This window comes from Biomphalaria glabrata, chromosome 11 (genome assembly GCF_947242115.1).
Source record: "Biomphalaria glabrata chromosome 11, xgBioGlab47.1, whole genome shotgun sequence".
In the NCBI taxonomy this organism is placed as follows: Eukaryota; Metazoa; Mollusca; class Gastropoda; family Planorbidae; genus Biomphalaria; species Biomphalaria glabrata.
Window position 1 is genome coordinate 19,434,582 of NC_074721.1, and position 12,630 is coordinate 19,447,211.

A 12,630-nucleotide genomic window follows, 5' to 3' on the forward strand; every position below is an offset into this window, starting at 1 on the left:
ACCATATTTTAGCACACAAGAAACACTAAAGTAGACATACCAACCATATTTTAGACACACAAGAAACACTAAAGTAGACATACCAACCATATTTTAGACACACAAGAAACATTAAAGTAGACATACCAACCATATTTTAGACACACAAGAAACATTAAAGTAGACATACCAACCATATTTTAGACACACAAGTAACATTAAAGTAGACATACCAACCATATTTTAGACACACAAGAAACATTAAAGTAGACATACCAACCATATTTTAGACACACAAGAAACATTAAAGTAGACATACCAACCATATTTTAGACACACAAGAAACATTAAAGTAGACATCCAAACCAAAATGTAGACACACAAGAAACATTAAAGTAGACATATCCAAACCAAAATGTAGACACATGTAAAATAACGAAACATAAAAGGCTTGTCTTTTGAGTCTCAGGTTACACTGCGATCACAGTATTTCCCTAGGCTTCGACCGACATATTTTTGCCGCCTCTAGCATAACCAATGTCCGCTGGAGGTCGATTAAAAGTTTCTTTTCACCGTCTACGTCTGTCCTCGGCATTTTCAGTTTGTCTCCAATCTGTATCCCGCGGCCTTTATAAGCGATCTCTATCTGTCTCGTTCTGAAGCCCAATTCAACCAGAATACTCTCTTATATGTCAAGTAAAGCAAGTTGGCACCTATGCTGTTCTTTAAAGCGTTTTCCATGGGGCACCTCTGTTACGTCGACCACCTTTCAGCTCACCAAATAAGAGTGCCTTTGGCATACGTTCGTCCCTCACTGTGGATACATGTCCTGTCCAGCGTAACTGTCGGACCATAAGAAGCCTCCATTGCTGTTTGTAGTGAGGTCTTGCTACCGTATGTTTATGATGGTAGACATTGATTTTTGTAGGCAGGCTTTATAAGAGTCTATTCCGCCAGACTCTCATAAAAATTGTAAGTTCTTTTATTATGTATTTTCAATGTCCATCCCAAGAAAACCATTTCATCTTAAAATTGTATCTTCAATTTCTATGTCTCATTCTTTAGGTCCTACTATGACCACAGAGCCTACTACCAAGGAAAGTAAGTGCCTGTTCGTTATGTGAATACTTTTTTTTCAATTGGGAATTCTACACGCATGAATGAGAATAAAGTCCACGTCATCCAGTCATTAACAAATTAACTTTTCACGTTCAGGTAATCTGGGATGTATGGAGACACTCTACGGATGTTGTCCAGATACAGTGACCAGTGCCCAAGGATTTAACTATGAAGGATGTATGCCAACTATTTATGAATATGAATTATAAATGTTAAATTTTTTCGATTTTTTGTATTGTCGTTGCACTAGAAAGTATTAGATGTATAATTGTAAATAACAACTTAATGTCACGCATCTGTAGGCTACTATCAGCAATCTAAATACGCAGAAATCAAGTTCCTTTTTTTTTTCTAGGTCCGCAATTGACAACTGCTTCAACTACCACAAAGAAAAGTAAGTCTTAATATATTGATGTAAATGTTAAATGAGAATTTTTACAAACTCAATAGTGATACGCGTAGCATTAGGGATTAATCGTGGATTGTCTTAGTGAAGCGATGATACATTAACACTTCAAAACGGAAATAGCTTAAAGACAGATAAACGGACAAGTTACCCACTTCAGTAGAGTGCTTAGGAAAGGACGTGGCTTTTTTGTCTAGATCTGACTGTGTCCTTCTTGATTGAATAAATTGTTATGTTCTTTGAAAGATGCCTAATTTATTATATTCATCTGTTGATTGTGCTTTGCATATTCTAGGCAGTGAAGTAATATCTAGAATAATAAGACTAAAACTGGCACCTTCTCAAGTCAGAGTAGGCACACAAACACTCGACACATTATCGTCAATTATATTTTATGGCTTTTCATATGTATGTTTCTTTTATTCGGATTATCTGGGATGTATGTAAATACGATTCGGTTGTTGTCCTGATGCAGTGACCAGTGCTCAAGGAATTAAGTATGAAGGATGTATGTAATTTATTCAATCAGTTGTGTTTAAAAAATCAACAAGATATACCTAGAAAGAGTGGTACAAATGGTTCATGTTATATTCATTAATTCAAAGTTTATGTTTGATCTCTGGCCCCTCAACAACGACAACAAAGAGATGTCAGTGTCTTTATCTATTGTTCATTTTTGTTTAAGGCTTTGTTCACATATTGTGTTCCTAAAAAAATATTAGAATTTTTCAGACTTTTAAAAAATAATTAATGAATATTATTTTTCCATTCAGGTCATCTGGGATGTATGGAGACACTCTACGGATGTTGTCCAGATGCAATGACCAGTGCCCAAGGATTTAACTATGAAGGATGTATGCTTGTTTAGCTAAATTGTTTAAAAAAAGATAACTCAGCGTTTTTTTTTAAATCACCAATTATTATAAAAGTAAATACTCTCCCTTTTTCTAAATTATGTTTGCTTCTCATTGCTTAGGCCCTGGGCTTACAACTGCCAGTACTACTACCAAGAACAGTGAGTGTCTCTGACTGAATTTTAGAAAGACATTTTTAAGTATTTAACAACCCTATCTTCATAACCTCAATGATGGTATAACAAAAGTATTTTCTGCACTACAGGTCATCTCGGATGTATGGAGACATTATACGGATGTTGTCCAGATGCAGTGACCAGTGCCCAAGGATTTAATTATGAAGGATGTTTGTGAAATTTACTACTAAAAAATTGATAGATAAAAATTAGTTTCCCATGTTCTATTGTTATAAATATTTTTTTTCATGATACATTTATCATGTAGTTTCTAATTTTCTTAGGTCCTGGATTGACAACTGCAACTTTGACTACTAAGAAAAGTTAGTCTCTACAAATATTTTCAATGATTTGGTTTCCCATTTTTAAAGACTTCTGTAGGTTTATTTAGTTCAAGGTTCAAATTGTTTATAATTTAAAACAAAATACATTAATGTGAAATAATAAAAGCTTTTTTTACATTTGATTATTAAACTTTTCCCAATTCGACAATGATTGCCCCTACCGACATCTATTTAATATAATATGTTATCTAGTTAATATCTTTTCCCATTTGTCTAGAAACTAAGCTGACCACTGCCTCGACAACTACCAAAGAAAGTAAGCACCTTTACATAATGATATCTATGTCATTATACGTTTGTAGGGACACTTGGTGTACTCTCTAGAAAGTCATTGACATTTGTCAGAAATCGTTTCATTGACAGATGTAAATGTTTCCATTCAGGTCATCTCGGATGTATGGAGACGCAATACGGATGTTGTCCAGATGCAGTGACCAGTGCCCAAGGATTTAACTATGAAGGATGTATGCTTGATAAGTTAAATTCCTTAAGAAAAGATAACTCAGTGGGTTTTTTATAACTGATTACTATACAAGTAAATACTCACCCTTTTTCTAAATTCTCTTTGCGTCTATCCCTTAGGCCCTGGGCTTACAACTGCCAGCACTACTACCAAGTACAGTGAGTGTCTTTAGACTGTATTTTTAGCTAGACATGTTTCACTATTTAACAACACTATCTTCATAACCTCAACGATGGTATAACAAAAGTAATTTCTGCACTACAGGTAATCTCGGATGTATGGAGACATTATACGGATGTTGTCCAGATGCAGTGACCAGTGCCCAAGGATTTAATTATGAAGGATGTAAGCATGATACATTTTTTTTTTAACATTTCAAAATTTAAGATTTGTTGAACTCTTTTCCCTTTACCCTGTGAATAACAAATGACATGTTCCACTCACTAACGTTGGTCTTCAACTGTTGATTAGATCTATCAATTGTACTACAATAGGAAGCTCTAAATATTTTCACTTTATGTTATATGTTTTCTTCTCATAGCTCTACATCTTTACATTTCCTAACAGTCCTATTAAGTGTTTTTTTTTTAAAACAACAGTATCGTTGTTATTACAACTAGATTAAAACCAAACCTAGTACAACATAGGAACGTTAATTTCCAACCTAAAAAGAACTTTCGTTCCTTAAATAAAGTCACATTCCTCGTTCCATATGCTAAGACAAGTTTGTACAAATGCTCGTTCTGTCCTAGTGCCATTAGAGCATGGAATGGGTTGCCTGAGCTAGCCAGGAAAATCAGTGACTTTGCAGAATTTAAGTCATTGGTTAACATGCATGCCTAGATGCTTGACGCGTAGGACGTTATAATTTTTTTTGAAGTAAGGTCTGTATTTTATAAGATAAGATAAGATATAAATTTAACACATAATGTGTGTGTGTTTAATCCTAGGTCCTGGTTTAACAACTTCTTCTTCTACTACAAAGAAAAGTAAGTACTCTTGAAACGTAATAATGTCCACATTATATTTAAATCTGCATTATTTATTTCATCCACTATATACAATCCTTGGTCGTAACAACTGATTGATCTTCACTAATTTTCCCACTTGCGTGGACAATTAAAAATACAAATATTTAACCTATTCTTTCTTAACTTATAATTAGGACAACTAAGCCATTTTCAAGATCGAAACCACTGTTGTTGAATTTACAAAAAATTATTAGCGATTTCTACTAACTATGCATTAAAAAGCCAAAATTTGAATGTCTTAAGTACAGAAACTATTCTTCGTTCCGCTTAAGCACTTATAAGCACTTTTTTGATTTGGTGCGTATCTTTCATTCAATGTAAAGAACGTAGTTAATGAGAATGTATAGAACACTTTTAAAACGACTAGATCTACAAGTAGGCGTCTACTCTAAAGCATAAATTAAAAGTCCTAACAATGGTCACTACAACACAAGGCTCAAACTAATCAAGGGTCAGTTACGGCTCCAAGGGTGAGCTCAAAACCACACACTCCATCGTAGCCCCAAGTCTAACACCGTTCCTTAAAGACGTTGAAAACAAGTACGAAAATAACGTACAGCCAGAACGCCTGCTCCATAAAAACAACAATTCAGGAACCTAAGCGTGACGTAAAGCACACGCAATATTCTGGACATCAGAACACGACTAGTAGAAAAGAAAGAAAACTTCACGCGCATGCGACACCAACCATTTTGCAAGTGAGGTGCTTATGACTATATAAGATTGTACAGTTATGAATTGTTTGTTCCAGGCTTACTTTAAAGCGGCGACCTACAAAGGGGACTAATTCAGCTTATATCACCATTCAGTCATATTCAACTTATTTCTCTTGTTCGAGATAGCAAGCAAACAAACAAAATAATTCCCAATAGCTAATTAAGTAAATGGTTAATTTTTTTAATTGATTCTTGTGTTGTCAAATAAAGAAATACAAAATTTCAGCTTGATCCGACATTGTGTGTCGGTGAACTAACGTGTACAAACTTTTTACCAGACAGACAGAATCAGTTGATATAAGCTTTTGAAGAAAATATCTTTAAATACAAAACACCTGTAAATCAAAATATTTAAATATATTTACCTTTGGTCCACAAGATCAATAACATACACATTTATTATTCATTTTATGATGCACTGTCCAGGTACAGCTACCACAACAACGGACAGAAGTAAGTCTCAGATTTCGATCCATTTGTAGTAAATCCAGTATGCATATTTTCATAACAAAATATTGTACATTATCTTATCTATTTAATTTTACGAAAAGTCAATTCTTCCTAGCAGGTACTCTGGGATGTATGGGAACACTATTTGGCTGTTGTCCAGATGCAGTCACCAGTGCTACAGGATTTAACTATGAAGGATGTATGATTACCACGTTGAAATTAACACTCTAAACACTGCATGTCTCTAGTTAGATAGATCCAATGTTGGACTTAGGAGAACTTTTGCACATTCTTGAACCCTAACCCTAACCCTAAACAAATGTATTTTACTTTTCTTTTGATATTATTTAGGTCCGGGATATACGACCACTTCTACTACTACAAGACAAAGTGAGTGACTTTCGTTTGTTTGTAACTTTATATTCATGTTGAAGTGAGTGACTTTCGTTTGTTTGTAACTTTATATTCATGTTGAAGTGAGTGACTTTCGTTTGTTTGTAACTTTATATTCATGTTGAAGTGAGTGACTTTCGTTTGTTTGTAACTTTATATTCATGTTGAAGTGAGTGACTTTCGTTTGTTTGTAACTTTATATTCATGTTGAAGTGAGTGACTTTCGTTTGTTTGTAACTTTATATTCATGTTGAAGTGAGTGACTTTCGTTTGTTTGTAACTTTATATTCATGTTGAAGTGAGTGACTTTCGTTTGTTTGTAACTTTATATTCATGTTGAAGTGAGTGACTATCGTTTGTTTGTAACTTTATATTCATGTTGAAGTGAGTGACTATAGTTTGTTTGTAACTTTATATTCATGTTGAAGTGAGTGACTTTCGTTTGTTTGTAACTTTATATTCATGTTGAAGTGAGTGACTTTCGTTTGTTTGTAACTTTATATTCATGTTGAAGTGAGTGACTATAGTTTGTTTGTAACTTTATATTCATGTTGAAGTGAGTGACTATAGTTTGTTTGTAACTTTATATTCATGTTGAAGTGAGTGACTTTCGTTTGTTTGTAACTTTATATTCATGTTGAAGTGAGTGACTTTCGTTTGTTTGTAACTTTATATTCATGTTGAAGTGAGTGACTTTCGTTTGTTTGTAACTTTATATTCATGTTGAAGTGAGTGACTTTCGTTTGTTTGTAACTTTATATTCATGTTGAAGTGAGTGACTATCGTTTGTTTGTAACTTTATATTCATGTTGAAGTGAGTGACTATAGTTTGTTTGTAACTTTATATTCATGTTGAAGTGAGTGACTTTCGTTTGTTTGTAACTTTATATTCATGTTGAAGTGAGTGACTTTCGTTTGTTTGTAACTTTATATTCATGTTGAAGTGAGTGACTATAGTTTGTTTGTAACTTTATATTCATGTTGAAGTGAGTGACTATAGTTTGTTTGTAACTTTATATTCATGTTGAAGTGAGTGACTTTCGTTTGTTTGTAACTTTATATTCATGTTGAAGTGAGTGACTTTCGTTTGTTTGTAACTTTATATTCATGTTGAAGTGAGTGACTTTCGTTTGTTTGTAACTTTATATTCATGTTGAAGTGAGTGACTTTCGTTTGTTTGTAACTTTATATTCATGTTGAAGTGAGTGACTTTAGTTTGTTTGTAACTTTATATTCATGTTGAAGTGAGTGACTTTCGTTTGTTTGTAACTTTATATTCATGTTGAAGTGAGTGACTTTCGTTTGTTTGTAACTTTATATTCATGTTGAAGTGAGTGACTTTAGTTTGTTTGTAACTTTATATTCATGTTGAAGTGAGTGACTTTAGTTTGTTTGTAACTTTATATTCATGTTGAAGTGAGTGACTTTCGTTTGTTTGTAACTTTATATTCATGTTGAAGTGAGTGACTTTCGTTTGTTTGTAACTTTATATTCATGTTGAAGTGAGTGACTTTCGTTTGTTTGTAACTTTATATTCATGTTGAAGTGAGTGACTTTCGTTTGTTTGTAACTTTATATTCATGTTGAAGTGAGTGACTTTCGTTTGTTTGTAACTTTATATTCATGTTGAAGTGAGTGACTTTCGTTTGTTTGTAACTTTATATTCATGTTGAAGTGAGTGACTTTCGTTTGTTTGTAACTTTATATTCATGTTGAAGTGAGTGACTTTAGTTTGTTTGTAACTTTATATTCATGTTGAAGTGAGTGACTTTCGTTTGTTTGTAACTTTATATTCATGTTGAAGTGAGTGACTTTCGTTTGTTTGTAACTTTATATTCATGTTGAAGTGAGTGACTTTAGTTTGTTTGTAACTTTATATTCATGTTGAAGTGAGTGACTTTAGTTTGTTTGTAACTTTATATTCATGTTGAAGTGAGTGACTTTCGTTTGTTTGTAACTTTATATTCATGTTGAAGTGAGTGACTTTCGTTTGTTTGTAACTTTATATTCATGTTGAAGTGAGTGACTTTCGTTTGTTTGTAACTTTATATTCATGTTGAAGTGAGTGACTTTAGTTTGTTTGTAACTTTATATTCATGTTGAAGTGAGTGACTTTAGTTTGTTTGTAACTTTATATTCATGTTGAAGTGAGTGACTTTCGTTTGTTTGTAACTTTATATTCATGTTGAAGTGAGTGACTTTCGTTTGTTTGTAACTTTATATTCATGTTGAAGTGAGTGACTTTCGTTTGTTTGTAACTTTATATTCATGTTGAAGTGAGTGACTATAGTTTGTTTGTAACTTTATATTCATGTTGAAGTGAGTGACTTTCGTTTGTTTGTAACTTTATATTCATGTTGAAGTGAGTGACTTTCGTTTGTTTGTAACTTTATATTCATGTTGAAGTGAGTGACTTTCGTTTGTTTGTAACTTTATATTCATGTTGAAGTGAGTGACTATAGTTTGTTTGTAACTTTATATTCATGTTGAAGTGAGTGACTTTAGTTTGTTTGTAACTTTATATTCATGTTGAAGTGAGTGACTTTCGTTTGTTTGTAACTTTATATTCATGTTGAAGTGAGTGACTTTCGTTTGTTTGTAACTTTATATTCATGTTGAAGTGAGTGACTATAGTTTGTTTGTAACTTTATATTCATGTTGAAGTGAGTGACTTTAGTTTGTTTGTAACTTTATATTCATGTTGAAGTGAGTGACTTTCGTTTGTTTGTAACTTTATATTCATGTTGAAGTGAGTGACTTTCGTTTGTTTGTAACTTTATATTCATGTTGAAGTGAGTGACTATAGTTTGTTTGTAACTTTATATTCATGTTGAAGTGAGTGACTTTAGTTTGTTTGTAACTTTATATTCATGTTGAAGTGAGTGACTTTCGTTTGTTTGTAACTTTATATTCATGTTGAAGTGAGTGACTTTCGTTTGTTTGTAACTTTATATTCATGTTGAAGTGAGTGACTTTCGTTTGTTTGTAACTTTATATTCATGTTGAAGTGAGTGACTTTCGTTTGTTTGTAACTTTATATTCATGTTGAAGTGAGTGACTTTCGTTTGTTTGTAACTTTATATTCATGTTGAAGTGAGTGACTTTCGTTTGTTTGTAACTTTATATTCATGTTGAAGTGAGTGACTTTCGTTTGTTTGTAACTTTATATTCATGTTGAAGTGAGTGACTTTCGTTTGTTTGTAACTTTATATTCATGTTGAAGTGAGTGACTTTCGTTTGTTTGTAACTTTATATTCATGTTGAAGTGAGTGACTTTCGTTTGTTTGTAACTTTATATTCATGTTGAAGTGAGTGACTTTCGTTTGTTTGTAACTTTATATTCATGTTGAAGTGAGTGACTTTAGTTTGTTTGTAACTTTATATTCATGTTGAAGTGAGTGACTTTCGTTTGTTTGTAACTTTATATTCATGTTGAAGTGAGTGACTTTCGTTTGTTTGTAACTTTATATTCATGTTGAAGTGAGTGACTTTCGTTTGTTTGTAACTTTATATTCATGTTGAAGTGAGTGACTTTCGTTTGTTTGTAACTTTATATTCATGTTGAAGTGAGTGACTTTCGTTTGTTTGTAACTTTATATTCATGTTGAAGTGAGTGACTTTCGTTTGTTTGTAACTTTATATTCATGTTGAAGTGAGTGACTTTCGTTTGTTTGTAACTTTATATTCATGTTGAAGTGAGTGACTTTCGTTTGTTTGTAACTTTATATTCATGTTGAAGTGAGTGACTTTCGTTTGTTTGTAACTTTATATTCATGTTGAAGTGAGTGACTTTCGTTTGTTTGTAACTTTATATTCATGTTGAAGTGAGTGACTTTCGTTTGTTTGTAACTTTATATTCATGTTGAAGTGAGTGACTTTCGTTTGTTTGTAACTTTATATTCATGTTGAAGTGAGTGACTTTCGTTTGTTTGTAACTTTATATTCATGTTGAAGTGAGTGACTTTCGTTTGTTTGTAACTTTATATTCATGTTGAAGTGAGTGACTTTAGTTTGTTTGTAACTTTATATTCATGTTGAAGTGAGTGACTTTCGTTTGTTTGTAACTTTATATTCATGTTGAAGTGAGTGACTTTCGTTTGTTTGTAACTTTATATTCATGTTGAAGTGAGTGACTTTAGTTTGTTTGTAACTTTATATTCATGTTGAAGTGAGTGACTTTCGTTTGTTTGTAACTTTATATTCATGTTGAAGTGAGTGACTTTCGTTTGTTTGTAACTTTATATTCATGTTGAAGTGAGTGACTTTCGTTTGTTTGTAACTTTATATTCATGTTGAAGTGAGTGACTTTAGTTTGTTTGTAACTTTATATTCATGTTGAAGTGAGTGACTTTAGTTTGTTTGTAACTTTATATTCATGTTGAAGTGAGTGACTTTAGTTTGTTTGTAACTTTATATTCATGTTGAAGTGAGTGACTTTAGTTTGTTTGTAACTTTATATTCATGTTGAAGTGAGTGACTTTAGTTTGTTTGTAACTTTATATTCATGTTGAAGTGAGTGACTTTAGTTTGTTTGTAACTTTATATTCATGTTGAAGTGAGTGACTTTAGTTTGTTTGTAACTTTATATTCATGTTGAAGTGAGTGACTTTAGTTTGTTTGTAACTTTATATTCATGTTGAAGTGAGTGACTTTCGTTTGTTTGTAACTTTATATTCATGTTGAAGTGAGTGACTTTAGTTTGTTTGTAACTTTATATTCATGTTGAAGTGAGTGACTTTAGTTTGTTTGTAACTTTATATTCATGTTGAAGTGAGTGACTTTAGTTTGTTTGTAACTTTATATTCATGTTGAAGTGAGTGACTTTAGTTTGTTTGTAACTTTATATTCATGTTGAAGTGAGTGACTTTAGTTTGTTTGTAACTTTATATTCATGTTGAAGTGAGTGACTTTAGTTTGTTTGTAACTTTATATTCATGTTGAAGTGAGTGACTTTAGTTTGTTTGTAACTTTATATTCATGTTGAAGTGAGTGACTTTCGTTTGTTTGTAACTTTATATTCATGTTGAAGTGAGTGACTTTCGTTTGTTTGTAACTTTATATTCATGTTGAAGTGAGTGACTTTCGTTTGTTTGTAACTTTATATTCATGTTGAAGTGAGTGACTTTAGTTTGTTTGTAACTTTATATTCATGTTGAAGTGAGTGACTTTCGTTTGTTTGTAACTTTATATTCATGTTGAAGTGAGTGACTTTCGTTTGTTTGTAACTTTATATTCATGTTGAAGTGAGTGACTTTAGTTTGTTTGTAACTTTATATTCATGTTGAAGTGAGTGACTTTCGTTTGTTTGTAACTTTATATTCATGTTGAAGTGAGTGACTTTAGTTTGTTTGTAACTTTATATTCATGTTGAAGTGAGTGACTTTAGTTTGTTTGTAACTTTATATTCATGTTGAAGTGAGTGACTTTAGTTTGTTTGTAACTTTATATTCATGTTGAAGTGAGTGACTTTAGTTTGTTTGTAACTTTATATTCATGTTGAAGTGAGTGACTTTAGTTTGTTTGTAACTTTATATTCATGTTGAAGTGAGTGACTTTAGTTTGTTTGTAACTTTATATTCATGTTGAAGTGAGTGACTTTAGTTTGTTTGTAACTTTATATTCATGTTGAAGTGAGTGACTTTAGTTTGTTTGTAACTTTATATTCATGTTGAAGTGAGTGACTTTAGTTTGTTTGTAACTTTATATTCATGTTGAAGTGAGTGACTTTAGTTTGTTTGTAACTTTATATTCATGTTGAAGTGAGTGACTATAGTTTGTTTGTAACTTTATATTCATGTTGAAGTGAGTGACTATAGTTTGTTTGTAACTTTATATTCATGTTGAAGTGAGTGACTTTAGTTTGTTTGTAACTTTATATTCATGTTGAAGTGAGTGACTTTAGTTTGTTTGTAACTTTATATTCATGTTGAAGTGAGTGACTTTAGTTTGTTTGTAACTTTATATTCATGTTGAAGTGAGTGACTTTAGTTTGTTTGTAACTTTATATTCATGTTGAAGTGAGTGACTTTAGTTTGTTTGTAACTTTATATTCATGTTGAAGTGTGTGAATTTAGTTTATTTGTAACTTTATATTCATGTTGAAGTGAGTGACTTTAGTTTATTTGTAACTTTATATTCATGTTGAAGTGTGTGAATTTAGTTTATTTGTAACTTTATATTCATGTTGAAGTGAGTGAATTTAGTTTATTTGTAACTTTATATTCATGTTGAAGTGAGTGACTTTCGTTTATTTGTAACTTTATATTCATGTTGAAATGTGTGAATTTAGTTTGTTTGTAACTTTATATTGATGTTGAAGTGAATGAATTTAGTTTATTTGTAACTTTATATTGATGTTGAAGTGAATGAATTTAGTTTATTTGTAACTTTATATTCATGTTGAAGTGAATGAATTTAGTTCATTTGTAACTTTATATTCATGTTGAAGTGTGTGAATTTAGTTCATTTGTAACTTTATATTGATGTTGAAGTGAGTGACTAGTTAATGTGTAACTTTATTTAGATGTTGAAGTAGGCTGCACTGTAGTCCAACCAGGTCGACTCATCTCATAGGACCTGAGTTAGCTGAACACATAAATATTAGTTTTAGTGTCAAAGATTGTTTCCCACATTCTACGTCATAAAGGTCTTGTTTCCGTGGCCGACTATTAACGACGGACGCTGTCATGCTGTCATCTA

The 12,630-nt window shown here is 31.6% G+C and overlaps 1 protein-coding gene across 1 annotated transcript in view; it reads left to right on the forward strand.

Annotated features, from left to right (window-relative positions):
• Positions 1-12,630, forward strand: part of LOC106072034 (mucin-5AC-like) — a 97,366-nt gene that overhangs the window by 28,421 nt on the left and 56,315 nt on the right. Inside the window, exons 11-25 of the mRNA XM_056003851.1 lie at positions 1,045-1,080; positions 1,195-1,275; positions 1,454-1,492; positions 2,278-2,358; positions 2,481-2,519; positions 2,624-2,704; positions 2,819-2,857; positions 3,096-3,134; positions 3,262-3,342; positions 3,461-3,499; positions 3,606-3,686; positions 4,292-4,330; positions 5,515-5,541; positions 5,654-5,737; positions 5,890-5,928. Coding sequence (XP_055859826.1) covers positions 1,045-1,080; positions 1,195-1,275; positions 1,454-1,492; positions 2,278-2,358; positions 2,481-2,519; positions 2,624-2,704; positions 2,819-2,857; positions 3,096-3,134; positions 3,262-3,342; positions 3,461-3,499; positions 3,606-3,686; positions 4,292-4,330; positions 5,515-5,541; positions 5,654-5,737; positions 5,890-5,928 — 825 coding nt within the window. The remainder of the gene's footprint in view (positions 1-1,044; positions 1,081-1,194; positions 1,276-1,453; positions 1,493-2,277; positions 2,359-2,480; positions 2,520-2,623; positions 2,705-2,818; positions 2,858-3,095; positions 3,135-3,261; positions 3,343-3,460; positions 3,500-3,605; positions 3,687-4,291; positions 4,331-5,514; positions 5,542-5,653; positions 5,738-5,889; positions 5,929-12,630) is intronic.